The sequence below is a fragment of the Hypomesus nipponensis genome, chromosome 18 (genome assembly GCF_054491055.1).
Source record: "Hypomesus nipponensis isolate SF chromosome 18, ASM5449105v1, whole genome shotgun sequence".
NCBI lineage: Eukaryota > Metazoa > Chordata > Actinopteri > Osmeriformes > Osmeridae > Hypomesus > Hypomesus nipponensis.
This window is the reverse complement of record NC_140378.1, coordinates 6,774,984-6,793,691: the sequence shown is the minus strand read 5'-3', so window position 1 is coordinate 6,793,691 and position 18,708 is coordinate 6,774,984. Positions and strand designations below refer to the sequence as shown.

At 40.5% G+C, this 18,708-nt stretch overlaps 2 protein-coding genes across 5 annotated transcripts in view; both read right to left on the bottom strand.

The window, feature by feature from the left end:
- Nucleotides 1–4,069: 4,069 nt before the first annotated feature.
- Nucleotides 4,070–18,708, bottom strand: part of LOC146251767 (uncharacterized) — a 49,046-nt gene continuing 34,407 nt past the window's right edge. For 3 of the 4 annotated variants that reach the window (XM_084680609.1, XM_084680610.1, XM_084680608.1), the window contains 3 exons: nucleotides 6,638–6,778; nucleotides 6,122–6,440; nucleotides 4,070–5,260 (listed from right to left, as the gene is read on the bottom strand). In XM_084680609.1, the coding sequence (XP_084536735.1) occupies nucleotides 4,620–5,260; nucleotides 6,122–6,440; nucleotides 6,638–6,643 (966 nt within the window). In that variant the 5' untranslated portion in view covers nucleotides 6,644–6,778 and the 3' untranslated portion in view covers nucleotides 4,070–4,619. The other variant, XM_084680607.1, reaches the window with a different exon arrangement.
- hoxc4a (homeobox C4a) lies at nucleotides 15,850–18,496 on the bottom strand. Its single transcript, XM_084680612.1, has 2 exons — nucleotides 17,354–18,496; nucleotides 15,850–16,822 (listed from the first exon to the last, which is right to left on the bottom strand). Exons 1-2 carry the CDS (start codon nucleotides 17,787–17,789, stop codon nucleotides 16,440–16,442), a joined length of 819 nt encoding a protein of 272 aa, XP_084536738.1. The 5' UTR covers nucleotides 17,790–18,496; the 3' UTR covers nucleotides 15,850–16,439.

Below are 18,708 nucleotides of genomic sequence, written 5' to 3'. Positions count from 1 at the left end.
TTGCATGTCCTATGTTCTGTATTTGAGTTGAACAATTAAGATGTTTGCTAACGGATTCATTTTGATCTCCTCTCAAAACACTATCTCCCAGCAGCAGATGTGATGTCATTCCACTGACCACAGTCATCTTGACTTGGCTCTCTCCCCTGGACAGATTGTATCCTTTAAACAGACAGATTTGTCAGGGCTGATGATTGCCCACAGTCTGGTTTTGAATGACATAAATGAAGAACCGGGCCATTTGGACGTAACACAAAACAGCCAACATCATCGATTTCTCTTTGAGAATGTCCTACCCAAAATGAAGGCCTGAATATTGGAAACTCACATGTTTTATTTTACTAAACTGTCGCCTGTAAGTTGGCAAACAGCAAGAAAGAAGTGATAGAAAACATCTAAAAGAAACAAGACATGTTTGCTGCATGCCATCCTCCAGCCACCCAACCCCACGCATGCCCCAACTTCACATTTTCACTCCTTGCAAACCACCTTATTCCCTCTAGCATTTCCTTCATACCTATTGTGTCTTTTGTTAGTACTGAAGGTGAGGTACATAGGGGGAATATGTAAGTGTCACCATGCTGGATCTAAAAGGATATTGACCCATGATAATTTGTTTTCTCCTCCATGCTCTGGTCTGTGTCAATAGAGACCAGAAGCCTGGGGACCACAGTGGCAGTGGTGGGATTATCTCCTTGAGCTTGTATTGACCCTCGGCCCGTCTGACAGTGGTCTGTAATGATGGCTGCCGCTGCTGACACCAGACTCCCCTTGTCCAACTCGGGGAACACTGTCAAGCCTCATTATTTTTCATCTTTCGACCCCTCAGAGCGCTGGGAATTAACCGGCGTTGACAGATGACTGTCACCGCCAACCAGGGAGGTCATTGCCTGGTAATGCAGTGAGACCACCTGTCTGACGGCACTGCAGTAAAGGAGGGCTGGCCAATCAGTGAACCAGTGCTCAGGTCTACCTGTGCCTCACAAGTGGGACAACATACTATTGTGGTCTGAAGACACTCAAACAGGCTGACACATGACACACAGAGGGACAGCAGACATACAGACAGACAGACAGACAGACAGACAGACAGACAGACACAAAGACACACACTGTCACATAGGCAGTCCCACAGACGTCAGTACAGAAGACAGGTAAGCACACACCAACCAGACACAACAACCCTAACTGACCTTGAACAGAGAAAAGAGTAAGAAACATGATCCCAGATCTGTATGTTCCTAAGATCATGGGTCTGTCATGTTTCTTGGTTTCCAGGACTGTGCCCAGAGGGCCAGAAGAGTCTTGCCATTCAATCATAACTGGTTTGAACTAGTGGGAGATTTAAATGGCTGCTTCTATACCTCAGCATTGTTCAACGTTACACTCCCATTAAAGTAACGCCACAGTAAATAAAACACCCTCATTATCAAGAGGAAAATGCTACCAAACGGCCAGGTACGGCACATAGCAAATGACTGCACCCCACCAGATGTGACAAGAAAGCAATACAGTGCTCGCCATGCCGTGACGTTCCAAGAATATGAATACCGTCGCTTCGCAGCTCCTCTGAGCCAGGAGCCTCTCAGCAGGCTGCATCCCAAACATCATGACAACACACCATCCGTCATCTACCCACTAGCTGCTGTGCACACTTCTGGGTTTCCGGAGTTCTCACTGTGGCAAATGAGCAGGGTTAAACATGAAACAGAGAGAGAAGTTCATCATGGCAACACGCTCTGTATGTTCATACGAAAATACAGCTTCAGTTTGCTCGTGTAATGAAGACAAACAGACTGTGTTTCTGTGATCTGTTCTTTTGGTGCAACTTTATTGACCGTTTGTTACAAGGGAAATAAGTCTTCTGCCCTTGTGCTTTTTCACCTTCTGTGTCACAGCACACACCAGGTAGCCGCAGTCAGTTGCACTGCTTCTGGATGGAAGGCTACAGATTGGAGGTTTCAGTTCCTGCCTCAGGGGCACAACAATAGGGGAAATGAGTTCGGAACTAAAACCAGGAGCAAACCAGTTGCCCCATCAATTCTCACTTTTCTTCCAGCTCAAGGTTCCTATATGGTATTGTTAAATGCATATAGAAGCATGAATAAATCCAAAATAGTTATAAATAGTCATAACAAGTATCCACAAACTGTTCCTATTCTTTTAAAAGGCGGAAATAGTTCAAATCTAGTTCAGAATATATGGATTGCGAGCAGCACAATAAAGCCATTGGGTGTTCCATCCTTCTTGAGGGATCAATAATGATCAACATGTGACATTTACACCAGTGATCGCTGTGATTACAACTTCATTCATTCGTCTGGTGTGTGTGCACTGCCAAGCTACAGTATACAACAAACCCTCAGTGTCGGCTGCATCGCATACACTGTCATCAATGACTTACCTTTTATTGTCACCGATCATCCTTAACTGGAATGCATTTAAAATGTCATTGATCTTGATAATGCCATGCTGTAATATGACAGTAACAGTTGTACAGGATTCAAGAAGTCAAATTGTGAAGATGTATGACTGGTAGGAGGTGAGTTATAGTCCATCTACCTGACTGATGCTTGGGCTCAGTTCCGCAAGAAGGAGCGGACAAATAAATAAAACCCATAAAGGTGACACAGGAAATTGATACTTAACAATCCTCTTCAGCAACAAGCACCTGGAAAGAGTCCTGGACAGCAGAATTACTGCCAAGGAGAGGGAGAAGTAGAGGCTAAGAAGGTTAATGGTTATAAAATGAACAGAATTAGCTAAAGGCCACCTGTGAAGTTCAGCAACTGGTTTATTATTTGAGCAATGCACATATCTTTGCCTTATTAGATTAAGAAGAAAAAAATAGCAAGTTTGTTCAACAAAATAGGAAAAGATGAGAGCAAATAATATACTTAATACTGTCACATATTGTTCATGGATGTGATTACTATACTAAACTTTGTCCTTCAGAACAATAATGATTTGATAATGTAATTTACAAATATACGTACCTGTTTCTCCAACGTTCAAATTATTTTCAACAGTTTTGATCACAATTTTCATGTGCTGGGTCAAGCTTCAGTAATTTTCAGAACAATATTATATATATAATCGGCAGACTATAAAGGGAAACGTTTTTGGAGAACAAATAATATGCTTGTGGTGCCATGTTTTGTTAACCCCGGTAGCTTAGGGAAACTAGAATTGTGAGTCCCTGTTACTATCCTCTAAATTGGGTTAGTCCTAACGTAATGTTCAACATTATCACCTCTCTTCCTCTAGCACAAGAATTTAAAGATTCCTGTAATATGCTCTCTTGCTGTCTCTTTCTCTCTCTCTCTTTCTCTCTCTCTCATTCTATCACTCACACACTTTTTCACTGTTTGTGTATACGCTTTGTTCTAAGAACTGCTTATGGTGTCAATAAATATGGCCAAATGAAATTGAAATAAACCTTAACTGTCAACAAGTTCTATGCATAACTAAAATGTATATCATACTACGAATTTGGTAATTTGCCAAATAGCTTTTGCATTTGACAATGATACCATATTTCAATGTGTGTAATTGTCTTTATGTAATCAGAAAACAATTTAAAAGCTTGCACCTAATGCTTTCAGGTTTGTTAATTTGTTTGTTTGTTAATTTTCACAATTGGCAATCCTTCCAGTGCAGGGCAAAACCTTCATGGCCATGCAACCAAGTAGTAGCCCTTTTGAGAGAGAAAGACTTGCCCAAACCTGCAGTGCTTGGATGTGCTTATTGAAAGGAAGTGCTGAGAAAGAGGCGCTAAGAGATCTTGTCATGGTGCCCAGTGGGTTCTGAGTCTTGTGGTTGGACTGCTGGAAAGACTGCCTTGTCTAGATGATTAATGTTGGGGAGCTTGAAGGCAAGAGCCAGGCAGAAGCTCGTGGGGAGAGATTGTGTAACATGAATGCACAAAATCACAGCGTTTCTTATTCTGGCCTGAGCATGGGTTAATTGAATGCTGTTTGGGCCAGATCCAGGACTCTTTAATCATTTAATCTTCATGCCAATAGAAAATGTTATTCTGTGTAGGAATTAAAAGGCTATACTTGCCACAGGAAATTTTATTTTGCAAGTGTTTCAATACATCAAGAGCAATATCAAAGACATGTATTGTACTGTCTGTAACCAAAATATAACATCCTTCCATATGAGCACATGCTTCTGTTTTATAATTCCAAAGCTTGTTTTACATATTTTTTGCTTTTTACAGATGCTTATAAGAAGTGAAAATTGGGTCAGGGGACAACCGTCAACATATTACACACAAGGAAAATAGTACATCCTTACGGTAGGATGTAGGACAGTTTATAAAAAATCTGTAATAAACATGCATACACATGCAAAAGGTCTTATTTCTAAATCAATACACGTATATACCCAAAAATAATTTAATGATATTGGGGAATTATTTTGCTAAATGTTAGACAGACGCAAAACTTGAGCTAAATCAACAAGAAGTCAAACGGCATATAAGTCAGACTTGCGCTAATCTTTTGGGACCACACAGACATTTAGAGGCATGCAGGTACATTAAAATGAAACATTCCGAAAAAGATCATACAAACAGATGTTAAAGGTGTGTCATGCTCTTTTCACAGATGAGTTTAAGTCCAGTGATTTAAGGGGTCTGGGAGAAGCCCATGACATTTATAATAAGCATTCATGTCAGCGTAGGAGAACCGAGTATCTTTGGATACAGAGGAGTTTTTTAGGAGACACGTGGGCCAATGACTCTCAGACAGAGATATGGAAGACTGAGGTCCAGCTGCTGCAGTTGCAGGTAAGGTTGTATGGGGAGGGCCAATAGAATGACCACAAATGTATTGTCTGTTGCTTGCCTTAGTGTGAGGATCAAGGGCTGAAGAATGGCCATAGTCTATGAGAAACAGGTTTGGAGAGACAGAAGATCTGACCACACATGCACCGTTAAGTACTGAGTATCCACTGGAAGAACCAGGGCCAGGGGAGGCCGTGCTGGTGGAACACTGAGATGATGGCCCTTCTGTCTGTCCGACCTTGTGGTCCTTCTTGGACTTCATGCGGCGGTTCTGGAACCAGATCTTGATCTGGCGGTCGGTGAGCTTCAGGCCAGCAGCCATCTCCAACCTCCGACTACGATCCAGGTAAGGTCTGAAGTGGAACTCCTTCTCAAGCTCCACTAGCTGGGTGCTCGTGAAAGCTGTTCGGTCCCGCCTCCCTCTGTCTTTACCCTTCACTGGAAGATATGGCTCGCCTCGACTGTTGACTGGAAATCAGAGGCATAAAAATAACTCCAATCAGTTGATCCGTTTTTTTTCATATTCTAGATGTCAACAACCATTATCAACTCTAACTCTCCAATATACAACAGTTTAACTGATCAACTTTTCCTACAGTACATGTAGAGAATATTGGAGTTGCCTGTGACAAGATGTTCTATTTCTTGTCTGAGACCACGGTGCTTGGGGAAACTTTGCTCCTGTACAGGCACAGTCTAGGGGAAACATCTGACACCTCCAATGCTGTGTGACAACACACATTAATCACAGCTACACACGGAAGCGCACCTGTCAAGTCTTCATCTCAGTCACTTAAAAGGTACCTTGGGACCACCACTGAAAACAACCACCCTTGGGTCTTGAGTTAAATACAGTAGATATCTTGCTTTTCTGCTGAAAAATACCTACTTTCTACACACGACTCAATACAGTTTTAAGATTGTCTCATGTACATTGGGCAATGGGCAAGTCATATTGTAAACAATATACAGTCTGATCTATTCCGAAAAAAATCACAAGGGCCAACAATAATAAAGCCACAAACCCACAATACCACAACACTTTACAATATGAAGTGTTAAACACTTGTCAGTATAGGAATCAAAATGTGGACTTGATAATATGATGAGAAAGCTATTCCTATCAGAAAACAAACCAAGATAGTAGAAAGCTATTCACTAATAGCCTAGTTCAAACGTTTCTTTTTTGAATTCCTTCTGAAAGATTTCTCCTGACCTTAACATGCTTCTACTATGCCACGGGTGACCCGTGAGAAAATAAAGTTTAGTTCTTGCAGTTTGTTACAATGACAGTTCAGATTCTGTTCTGCATTTTGTAATTGTATTTACCTAACTCTTGTAAATCTGTCGTTCTCCGGTCGTTGCTACGCCGCCAATCTTTCATCCAGGGGAATATCTGCCTTGATGAACAGCGGCTAGTAGGGGGACAGCAACTCTTCAAACTACTGATAACGTCTTTGCCACTGCTATCATTTTTGTCCACCGAGTTCAATACGCTCCAATGTGTGTCAGCCTGGTACCACCTGGCATTGGCAGATGACGGGACGTTCTGCTGGACAGGTTGGAGCTCTCCAACTGCTGTCTCTTGGCCTCCATGTTTTCCCGCGCTTAGTCCGGAGATGCATCCAAACTTGTTCGAAGAGGTGCCCTGCACATGACATGGCAACACATATGGGTAGCGTGCCATATCCGTAAACTGCAGTTCGTTGGTTTGAAAAAAATCGACTGAGCTATGCCCTTATTTTATGTTGATCAAATAGCTTTAATGTTCAGTTCAAATAATCTAATAAGGAAGGAAGAGGAGATTAGTTGTGCATTTAGACTGTTTTCAGGACTCATATTTACAAGCATGGTGCCGTGGAGTCACGTGGGGCCGTCCTCCAATAATGGCTTGGTGGAGTTGCAAGCACAACTTCATGGCAACGGCTCCTGAGTTTTTTTTCCCGATTATCCAGACAGTGTAGCAACGTGCCTGCACGCCTTCACCTATGGATGAAAAGCAATTAGAATATAAATAGTGATACCGGAATAGAGTTGATTAATCAGTATGCAATATGAGAGAAAGACACCGAAAGGGGATAGATGCTGAGAGCGCGAGAGTAATAGAGACAAATGATGGGTAGCCTATAAAGGGACTTCCACATCATGAAACCAAATGTTTATAATAATTAAGTAGCTGTTCATTGTGGTTCCTGTGTGAGAAGATGTTCTAAAAGACTGAAAACGGCGACTGAAAATAACTTTGGTTTCCAAAGTATGTGGTAGGTTATTGATATATCAAACGCACCTGCAATGGATTCGATTAACATACCGATCTTTGAAGGACCAGTTCCGACATACAATTGATGCCATAACAAAAAGTGCACTGTAAAAATCTTGTACATGAATGTAGCCTATAATTTAAATATAAGTTTGATATTAAGAATGTGTTATCAAATTAAACGGCATGTGTCTTATTATTATGTGATTGACTTATAATTTTAAATACAAACTGGGCATGAGCGAAAACGTTATCGTATGTCTATTAATTTTCATCTTTTTAATTTGGTCTAAAAGTCTGGCCGGTCTTCAGTGCGTAGGCTATCATGCTCATTCACTCTACGTAAGAATAACTCTAGGTAGCAGGTATTTGCAAACTTAATTCTCTTAAGGATTTATTCGATTCTATGGGAGTGGTCAAACAAAGGATTTTGACAATCATTGCCGCACAAAGACAACGAGATCAGCTCAAAAGAATCTTCTGGACACAAGCATTAGATCGAACTTTTAGGCATGTATTGGTCAATTTCAATGTTGACGTGTCTTGTTTTTTACGTCTGTCAAATTGTAATCATGTTTTGTGATTATTTCGATAGAACCCCCACTTCTGGCTTTTCTCAGCCGTACCCAGACAACAAAGAGATAGAAAAAAAACATACAGTGCAAGCCCTGCTCAATCCCTACTTTATTTAAACACTGTGCTTCCTATACAATTAGTCTTTCTTGTTCCTATTTGGCTTCCTAGCATGGTGATAGGCGACTGTAATTTTTTGGAGGAAATGCTGTTGATTATTTTACGAACCATATTACAATCATGACAAACTCATCGAAACAGTTAAGTAGGGAGACCGGGGCTGGTTGTCACATGGGTTGGTTGTCACAGAGCTCATTACAGCAACACTAGGGGGCGCTGTGTAAAATGGTTTTCAATGTGTGCAATCTTTATCTGAGCTCATTCATGTTGTCAGTATGGAAATAGAGCTAGCATTCCTGGCACAAGAAAATACATTCACATTTAAATAGTAACTATTTACTTTTGCTTAAAATTTGTCATGTAACTTTGTATGTTTAACTCATCTCTATGTTGAAACTTTTGTTTAAGAAGGGAATAGCTAGACTTTCAGTACATCTATCAGATGCTAGGTCAAGCCATGTGGTTGCTCATTTAGCTCAAGAGTTCAGAGGTGGGGTTGGTTTTCACACCGGTATGGGGGTTGGTGGTACAGTTTAATATTTGTTACAAAAGTTTTTTTTACATTTTATCATTCATGATTCTTTTTTTTTTACTCATGGATATCTTGTTTTAAGAACATTTGTAATTGTTTGGTATCTCTAAGTTAAGAAAAAAACATTATTTATTGTTGCAAGTCGCATTGACAGTGACATCCAACTCCCCCCCCACCCCCCACCCCCTCCCGTGAAACACCCAAGACCTTAAGCTTTGGACCATGATATTCGGTTTCTATAGTTAACTGGTCCTGAGAAATACTGGCGAGAGTAAAAAGTGTGACAACCAGCCCGGTCTCCCCTAAAAATATGACACGAACACCTGTGTAACAGGGAAAAAACGGAGGCTCAATAACTATTATACCCTACCCTTTTCAATCGTAAATTGGGGCACTTTAAAATGCTTACATATATATGCTACTCCTTTTAGAATTATTTGGTTTGTTTGACTAACATTGCCATTATATAAATATATTTAAATTATGAAAAAAATACTGTACTATACCTCTAATAATCTGTACATTTTTACGACTGTTTAAAACAAAAATGCAACAAAGCTGCCGTGAGAAGACTCCGGGGATGTCTCTCATCGGTGATGGATTATGCACTCTGGGTTGAATACTGAGCTTCTCTTTGCTCAGATGGGCTACCTGCTATCCTGGGCTTTCAGTTCACTATGTTGCCACTAAGCACGGTGGAGTATCTTCAACCCTCTAAGATGAACCTGACAACTGCTCTAAGTAACCGACATGTATTTAACCCTTTCGTGGTGTTCATGTTTGTGTTAGGCCTACTCGTCCAATGTTCACGGGTCTGATGAACCCAAAATAGTATTGGGGTTTTAAAACAATATCAGCCATAACAATTTATGTAAAAGAACCGCCACTTTACACCTGGCTGTTGTAGCTACAGTGTGGGAAAAACAGTCGTACATAGTATAAAAGCAATGTATCAAATGATATATTGTAACAACATCGTGCAGGTTCCTGCAAGCCATTTTTGTAGTTTCACACACTATAGGTAGAAAGTGCAAAGAAGCAGCAGACTGTCAGACATGCAGGGAGACATACGGGTTATTAATGCTTTGTTTGAACAGCAGCACCAGAGAGAAGGAAGACATAAGGCACACAGCAAAACCTTTAGTTTAATTTGTACTTTTTTCACTTAGACACTTTTATTACCTTTAGGTCAAGTGGACACGAAACACCTAAGTAATGCGTAAGGGGGGTGGACTGAATGAAAAACTTTCACATGTTCAGAAAATGAGCCCAGGCTCAGGATTGATCCATACATTAATTGTATGATGAGTAAACATAAAAAAATGTGTGCCACAGACCCGAACACCACACAAGGGTTAACACATCACAACACTTGTAAGCTATCGTGGTGAAAATAAATGACCCGTTTGTAGCCTATTAGGCTACTATAATGAATAACGGTAAGAAATTAGATACCCCCACTCGAATAGCCTATTGATATGCACGAAGGTATAATCAAGAAGAACATTAACTATAGGCTTCTTGAATTTGAATTGGGCCACAATTCCAATGCAGCTAAAAGCTATAGGGTGGAAAATAATACAATAGGTTTACTCGAGTTCTTCCTATGCTATTTACTGTAGCCGACCAGAACATGTAGCCTACTCCTAGATATAAGTTGTCTTATTTGCTCTATGAAACCACTGTGCATGACATGATTCGTTTATAAATTCTAACATTTTCAACGGTGTGTCTAAACTTAATAATAGCTTAATTTACTTGGGGGAGCTTTGTGGAGGGTTCAGTGAAGGCCCAACTAAGCCAATGGATATTACAAGGACGTTATACGAAGAGATGATGTGCCATTAATATCGCCATCTTATGTCAGTGTGGGTGCAAGTATATTATTTGTAAGAATTAAAATATTATAGTACAACTAATATGATTATGTTACTTTTGTATCTTTGTTCAAGTGTATAGGCAAACTGGCACCATCAGACGCTCCTTTAGAGAAATCAGAGAAAGTAATTAAATTCCGTTGGTTTTCCTTGCCTCAAACCGTACACATTTGCTGAATTTGAGATATAATCTATGATATACTAGCTCAGCACGAGCACGACCATAATTTAGCTCCTCGCGCCTCCACCACAATTCTCCGTGAACTCTGTTTGAACCACCTCTGTAGCAATAAATCATTTTTTCTCTCGCACAAAAGCGCACGGTCGCTCTGGGTGTCAACCCTTTTACAATTCCTCCTTACCTTCTGCGCGCTCTTGGTTGCTAGCACAAACAACTAAAGAAATAACCGATAGGTGCCTATCATTTGCAATGATGAGTAACAATGAAACTCAAACCACGCTGTCAACACAGACTACCCTTTTTTCGGACACATTTTACAAAAAAAGGTTCGTTTTAATTTAGTTCGCTTTTGTCAAAGGAAGCATGGATCTGTTCTCTGTATTTTCAGGCGACAGAGCAGGCCAGATAAGAAGAGACGGAGGGAGCTGGGGAGAGGACGTTAATGGGCAAAGGATGTTGTCGGTTAAAACGGTGCATACAAATGGCCCTGTCTTGGCAGAGCTGGGAGAAGATTTATATGAACAGCGCTCTATATTGCTGTAAACAATGCAGAGTGAAATGAAAGGACTGGAGTTTGCAGACTGTACTTCATAAGTTAAAAAGATACACATTGGCAATTTTCCAAACGCATGTTCTGTCATGACTTGAGCATATTTAGAAGGTTGTGCATTCATGTGTAAACATATTGGCAAGTTTTCTTCGGCCTATGTGCCTGGGTGGCTGAGTATCTGCTAAAGCACTTTAACCTAAACCTCCAAGCTCTCTTAAAATATATATTTTGGGTTAGGGTTATAACCCTATATCAGATATGAAAAGATTAAATCAAAACAATGTACATTTGAAGATATTATACAATTTTAGAGGGATGCATGGATTCCTAGGGATCCATGACTTGTCTTCATAATGTGGAATGACCATATTTAGAAATAGCCTATGATTTACATTTAGTCATTTAGCAGACGCTCTTATCCAGAGCAACTTAAAGTAAGTACAGGGACATTCCCCCCGAGGAAAGTAGGGTGAAGGGCCTTTCCCAAGGACACAACGTCATTTGGCACGTCGGGGAATCGATTCGGCAACCTTCTGATTACTAGCCCGACTCCATCACCGCTCAGCCATCTGACTCCTAATGTTTAAATGTATTTTGATAGACCGTGATAGACTATTTTGAGAGCCAAATGTTCTATTATTTCTACTTAGGCCTACATATTTTGCACTAGATCATAAGAACGCCTGGGAAATAACAAGTTACCGTGTTGCGCCCCTGACACAATTCCTTAAACGGGAAATTTCACAAATGTTGGTTCTCTGTAAACTGGGTTTACCTTAAGTTGCAACCAATGAATGCACAACATCGACTCACAGCTAACTGGTTAACAGCGAAAAGGGCCTACCTTTCTCAAAACGTTTTGTGTTGTGAGAGCACACTAGAATTCAAAGACATTTAGGGTAAACATGCAACCAGCGGCCAAACCTGGTAACAATTATCGGATTAAATGTAGTTGAAAACAATGTAGCTATTTATATATTAGCCAACGGCTAATTCAGAATCTTTAAAGGATAACAATTTCAATGTTTAATATGTCGAAGGGGATATGGATGCTCATTCACACTCACTTGTCCGAAGCAGACGTTGTACATCTGCTCTCTGGGGTATAATGGACAGGAGAGTAGATTTACGGATTAATGACACACCCACCTATCTGGTCAATGCGAGAGCCGCCATGTCCCTGGAAAATAACACGGTGACCCCTGTTTCAACTCTGTGCCGTTATGCAGCTGCCACGGTTGTCTTTAAACAGACTAGCCAACAATTCTCTCCTCTCAGTCCTAGGGCCCACATTAGTTGAACACAACTCTCACCTGCGGCAAGTCGGGCGGAGTGTTGCAACTAAGTAGGCTGATAATCGGTACGGCAAGTAGTCCTACAGTTACTTGATCATATTGAAACGATTTCACGGCTGTTTTAAGAAAGCATGCAATACATTGCACGTTTATTGTAAAGAAAGTGGACTTGCGACAATCATAAGTAGGCCTTGTATACTGTAAAATACAATACGTCCTGACCTATACGAATATAGGCCTTATTTAAGGCAAATACGTCTTAACAACGTATCATGGGTATTTGTAATCTATGCAAACTACCGTAATATGTTGGTAAGGCTGATGTAGGATATCGGCTATGACTAGGCTATATCTCTCACAGTCAACATAATACCTAATGGATTTCAAATTAGAACGTTTTATCAAAACGTTTAAATACATAGACGAGTGCCTGCTGAAATAGCGTTTGATATAGCCTAAATGAAGTTGACACCATTGGGGTAAAAGGTTTTATGCCATTTCACAGATCCAGACATCATAGCATGCAGGCTATAACTACGTGTTCATGTAGGCCCATACTACAGTAGTTACAAAACAATGAACATAAACTAACCTAACTTGGAAATAATGATGTTCTACATTCTTATCCTGGGCACATTAACCAATCTATTAGTGAAGGTGCCAATGAGACGTCACAATAAATACTTTCAAAATACTTTCTAAATCAACAAAAGAATGTTGCATTAAACATGTCTATTTCCATGTGAATATAGGCAATTGACATGTCCAGTCCGGACAATAAGACAGGAGATACGGGCTATAGGTTTTTATTTCGAAAAAATACATTAATTCGCCAAATTGCATTGTAACGAGTTTGTTGTAGGCCTAATTGTATAGGCAATGCGTAAAGCATGATACAAACCCGTCCTTTTGCAAGTTTGCCCTGTACTCTCGTGACATGTGATACTTAAATGTGTTTGAATCCTGCTGCATGCAACCATTCTCCAAAAAAGAGACTTCCGAAGTCTCTACCCTGATTTGTCGTATTACCCTACAAAGCAGCTAGTCTGTCTGTCATCACTATTGGGTATGTACACACTGCACTTAAGACTAGGCCTAGGCCTAGACTGATGAACTCGCGTCTAGGTAGGATCAAATTACAAGTTTGAGACCTTTTGACACAACTAACTAGCCCATTGTATAACTAGTTGAGATGTAAACATATGTGTGTCAATTTAATTCGTTAAATATCAGAAGCGCTAGGAGGCCGAGCCGAAAGGCTTATAACTGCTCTGATTAATCACGACAGTTTTTCATACAAGATCGTCAAGTACGCTATTATACTTCCAAACATTACAGCTAGGCATATTTGGAAAGGAAGGCCTATGGATTAAAATATTTATTCACATTAGAAATAAAGCAACTCGGTCACGGCCACTGGTGATTTAAAGACAACTTTCAATATTAAATGCGTTAAACAATAACCATGTCAACAGAAACGGCATTTGCATAGCCTGATCACTGATTACTTTTGTTAGGAATTAATATCTGATTTCGCATGATCACACTCACAGAAAGTGCTCCGAAGGCACAATTTCCAAGTCCTTCAAAATTGGAGGGTGTCCTTAAAGGTTAGCTAGACGCGCAAAAGAAGAGAGTTGGCCGAAAGTTCACCGCTTTCTCGGGTCATCACGGAGCCCAACAAAAGAGTAACACATTCAGAGGTGCCCTTCCATGGACCCATCAATAGGCCCATCGCAGGAAAAACCCACAAAGAAAGTCGGTGCACTGACGAGGGCAAGGGGGACCAACGAGGGTACACAGAAGGTACACGTATAGAGAGCCCATCGGGTCATGGGGTTGAAAAGGTCGGCCATCCTGACTGAAATGAGTCTAATGGGACAGAAAATGTGTCCTCGGGGTGAACTCGGACTTCTCGTGGTTCGCCCCCTAACTTCAATAAAGTACCTTTTCAGCTTCGCGACATGGAGGCGTCAGACCCTTGAAGGAGAGTGGAGGGATGCTGCGACTGTGGCGTGCACATTCATTCCTCTCATCTGTCTGGCTACATAAAGGCTTATGAATTTAGTTCTCAGCGCTTTGCAACGCCATTCCAAAGTCATGTCCAAGTCAATCTTAAGTTTAATTTAGGCTTCCATATCAAGACTCCACGTTGGAATTTCCATTTTAATTAATTAAACCAACTATTGAAAATATTTTGTTATTATTATACATTATTATTAAAACTCAAAAACATTTCACTTTGGAGTGCAAGATTGATTAACCAGAATACCTCGACCCTTTGTCCTCCTCTGCCCCCCACCTAGCAAGGCGTTTACTAATGTCCATTCAAGTCACACTGTTTATATATTCTCTTAGGCCTACATTCTTGCACGTTGTTGATGCTGTGTGTTTTTTACTTTGCCCACTGCAACATACAAATATTTGTATATTATTAGTAGGCTATTGATGATGACCAACTCTAAATAGAAAGAAGAAGCCTTGTGACTATAATGTAAATACGGAATTGAAATGGAAAAACGAATCGAATGTATGCATTTCATACAGTGGCATCGTAATAAGGAAGCCAAAGGGCACCAAAGCTGAGAGGTTGCTTTTCATGAGAGGACTAGGGCTTCGTATTTTCAAGAGGCCCTGACGCAGGCCTTGGCTACTTACCAAACATAGATATGCCGATGACGTTGCTAGTAGACGTTTTTAAGCGCCACCTTTTGAACAATATCTTGTCAGAGACAAGTATTTTTCAAGTGTATTTTTATATTCAACAAAACGCCTTGAGAATACTCCTTTCAACTATGTTTTGAGTTTTGTTACAATGTTTTTTTGTCTGAACTGTCTATATTAGGCTACATATGCATGGGCTGCGCCTATCAAAACAACCCATAACAAAGAATACGACGGTTTGTTTTTCTTGGAAATAATTATGCCTGTATTATTCAAAATATTGTCTTGATTCTAGATTGCTTCTAGATTACAAGGCCTTCACCGCCCTAAATCATTTCTCTTAACGTTACTGCCTATAGACAGCATGAGACCATGACACATTACGCTGAATTGTTGTCTACGTGTGGATTCAGACCGTATACAAAATCCTTGGTTTAACTTAGCTAAAATGTGACCAGACTGACCTTTTTTATTTCAAACAATATCAAATGTCTATATACAGCTCTATGATGTAACAAGTAGCCTAGTAGCCCACATAGTTATCCAGTCCAGCCAAATAAACTGGTCGTAAGCCTATTGCTTGCCAAATTCCAAGAATATGTTTGAGATTCAAGAACATGCATGCACCACATTATGTCCAGACATGTAGCCTACTGACATTTCAAGTTTTATTCAGAAAGTATTTAAATGTAATTGCACAGGCTATAAATAGGGATGGTGGTTTAAAAAACACACAGGACAATTTAACACTGAATTAAACGTCCCTATGTAGGATGGCCTATATTTACAATCCGTTACTGATGATTTAAAAAGCTGCATGTCAATTCCGTAACATAATTACGCTAGCAACATAAACACGTTTGACAAGAGATCGTCTTGGACATTAAAAGTCAAATTTTTAGATAGCAACATCTGAAGAACTACACAACTTGGACGATAGCTGAGCAAAGCAGTTAAAAGCTTAGTTCAACCTCAATGGTTATGAATGAATTTCAGGCAAGCACATTTAAACCTAGTAGACACTCACTGTTTTATTGACCAATATGATTATCACAAGAACACTAATCTCCGTTTATTGCATTTCACAATAATTTGCGTTGAACGGCCTAAAACACAACATCTACATCACAAAACTAAATTGTAATTAAAAATTCTGTATTTGAAATATGCGAGGTAATTCACACATTGCCTAAACATACACGTTCAAGACCAATGGTGTGTGTTCCAGCTTTTTACCAAAAATAACCTATAGGTCTATAATATCCTTCCAGTGTTGTTGAAATAAATAGATTGTGCATTTCACCTTGGGCAGAGCAAAAGAATAGCCCACAATAACATTTTGATAAAATGTACATTTTTCCTTCTTTCAAAACATTTTTCATAAAAAAAAATCATTTTTTGTTTTAAATAAATTAAACCCTGTGTCACGTAAAAATTATCCATCGGTATTCGCATTAATCCATGCTATATAACATGCATTTTATATAACTTTGGACTAAAAGGAAACCGCACAAGATACCTACGAAAACAAAATATATCATGTTCTATAAATAACCAGCCATTTTTTCAGTCTTCCATGTTCAAGGGGTTCGCCTTTATAACCGTGTAATATCCTCGCCATGCTGTGCCCCGGAAAGTTCATCGGGTGTAGACACAACGTTAGTAGCCGAGGCAGCAGCAACTGCGCCGGCAGCTGAAGTTGTGTTGGACCCGGAGGATAAGCCCGTTGAGGAGGAGGAAGATGACGATCTGACTTTGGTGTTGGGAAGCCTATGGTCTTTTTTCCACTTCATCCTGCGATTCTGAAACCAAATTTTGATTTGACGCTCGGAGAGAACCAAGGAATGAGCAATCTCGATGCGCCTTCGCCGTGTTAAATATCGGTTATAGTGGAATTCCTTCTCCAATTCTAAGACCTGCTGCCGAGTATATGCTGTCCTAGACCGCTTGGCGTCCGCTCCATTGTAATTTGGGTTCACTGGACAGGGAGAAGTAAGGAGAAAAGGAAACAGAAAGGGGGAATGAAGGAGTAAACAAGAGTAGCCTTAACTTGTTATTATATATCCATGTAAATGAGGGGCATAACGTTATTTTGTGTGTGATTGTTTTCGTCTTCAAATAATCTAAATGGGAAGTTAAGAACTTCTCCCAGCAGTCAGAGGACACCCACATCCAACATAGGCTAAATTATTAATGTAAGATTACAAAGCCCTGTCTTTTTTTAAATTCAGCTCTCCCTCTCTCTCCATCGCGCAATACATAACAGCAGAAGCCACATGGTGATACGGCTGCCCTGAGTATACCTCGGCTATAAAATTTATGGTGGGTGTAATTACCAATGCCGAGTCGTAAATCCGCCTCAATTGTGCCATTTCAAAGGCTTCTCTGCTATCGTAGCAGGGGCTGGCAACGAGAGGGGAGTAAGAGGGACTGATAAAGGGAGGGAAAGGGAGAGAGGAGTTAGGAGAGCTGGAGAGGATGCAGAGAGATAAACACACAAGTTGCCTACCAGTGCTGACGTGAATTTTCTTCATCCAAGGGTATACCACTGGCTGCTTGGAGGAGGCTGCGCTGTTTGGATGCTCCGGTGTAGCTTGGTTGCAGGCGGAGGATGCAGCCGGTGGGGTGGATGGGGACATTGATAACTGTGGGGTCTCACATGAGGCCGGTTGTCCTTTTCCTGCAAGCAGGTGTGCCGAATGGGGTAGTCCATGTCCTCTTGGTGTGTCAGGTTCGGGGATGCTTGGACAGTTATATTGGCGTTCTTGGTAGCTCGCCCGCGGAGGATATAACTCCTGATGGTGATGCTGGTAGCCAGGGTCCCTCGCGCGGCTATAATATTCTGGACTATGCTCTGGGATGTAGCTATTTTGCGAATATTCCTCACATGGAGGAAATTTCGGATCAATGTAGTTAGAGTCCATCAAATACGAGCTCATGATCATTAATTTCAGGAGTGGAAAATAATGTTTCTAGCTTTGTCGTTTTTCTGCTCCATAAAGCCCTCCTACTTGCGAGCAGCCCTGTAAAGTTACTTTTACCACGTGACCCCAAGGCCCAATAGCAGAAGATGCGGTAGTCCCCGGATAAGGAACCAGAGGTATCAAACATACCTACGGTTATCATTGTGAGCATAATCTCTCTCTCTCTCTCTCTCTCTCTCTCTCTCTCTCTCTCTCTCTCTCTCTCTCTCTCTCTTTCTCTCTCTCTCTCACTCTCTTTCTTTCTCTCTTTCTCTCTGGTTGAGTTAGCCACTAAAGCAGTTGATCTGCAGCAAAACATGCTGACTAAGCCCATTCTGCAAATAACATTAGCTTGTAATACATCTCCCTAAATAATGAAATTATAAAAATAGTTTAATGATAATGTACAGAACACTGATAGCCACTTGCAGTCATTATGGTATAGCCTCTCAAATCCATAGCTGCCAGGACTATACATACTCACTGACAATTCTGTTTTACATGGGAATAAGGATCTATTCTTCAAACTTGTACCTGTACGAAAGAGCTTACAACTATAAAGTGGAATGGGGAGTGGGAGCAGACGATTCACTTGACCGCCGTAGTATTTCAGTCGCCCATGTATTCCTGTAGAGACGTATTTGCGATTGTTAGTACTGAACACAAATTCGGTTCTACAGGGTACATATAGACAACTAATGTGTTTGGCGTTTGGAAAAGGTGTTCTCCCAAGAAAAGTAAAAAACGTATGTAGATGACAAATAATGGGAGAACAAAAACGTACATTAAACTGCTTGACATAAAAGTCAAATGCAAACAAGATGCTGATCTCATTATGACGGACACACTAATCTGCATGCAGTGATTTGCAATACAGCGCATAAGTTTGAGACATACACAA

Coding starts and splice junctions, on each gene's coding strand:
- hoxc4a (XM_084680612.1), bottom strand. CDS start 17,789: ATGATCATGAGCTCGTATTTGATGGACTCTAACTACATTGATCCGAAA. Junction 16,823..17,353: donor GAAAATTCACGTCAGCACTG/GTAGGCAACTTG, acceptor CTCCCTGTCCAG/TGAACCCAAATTACAATGGA.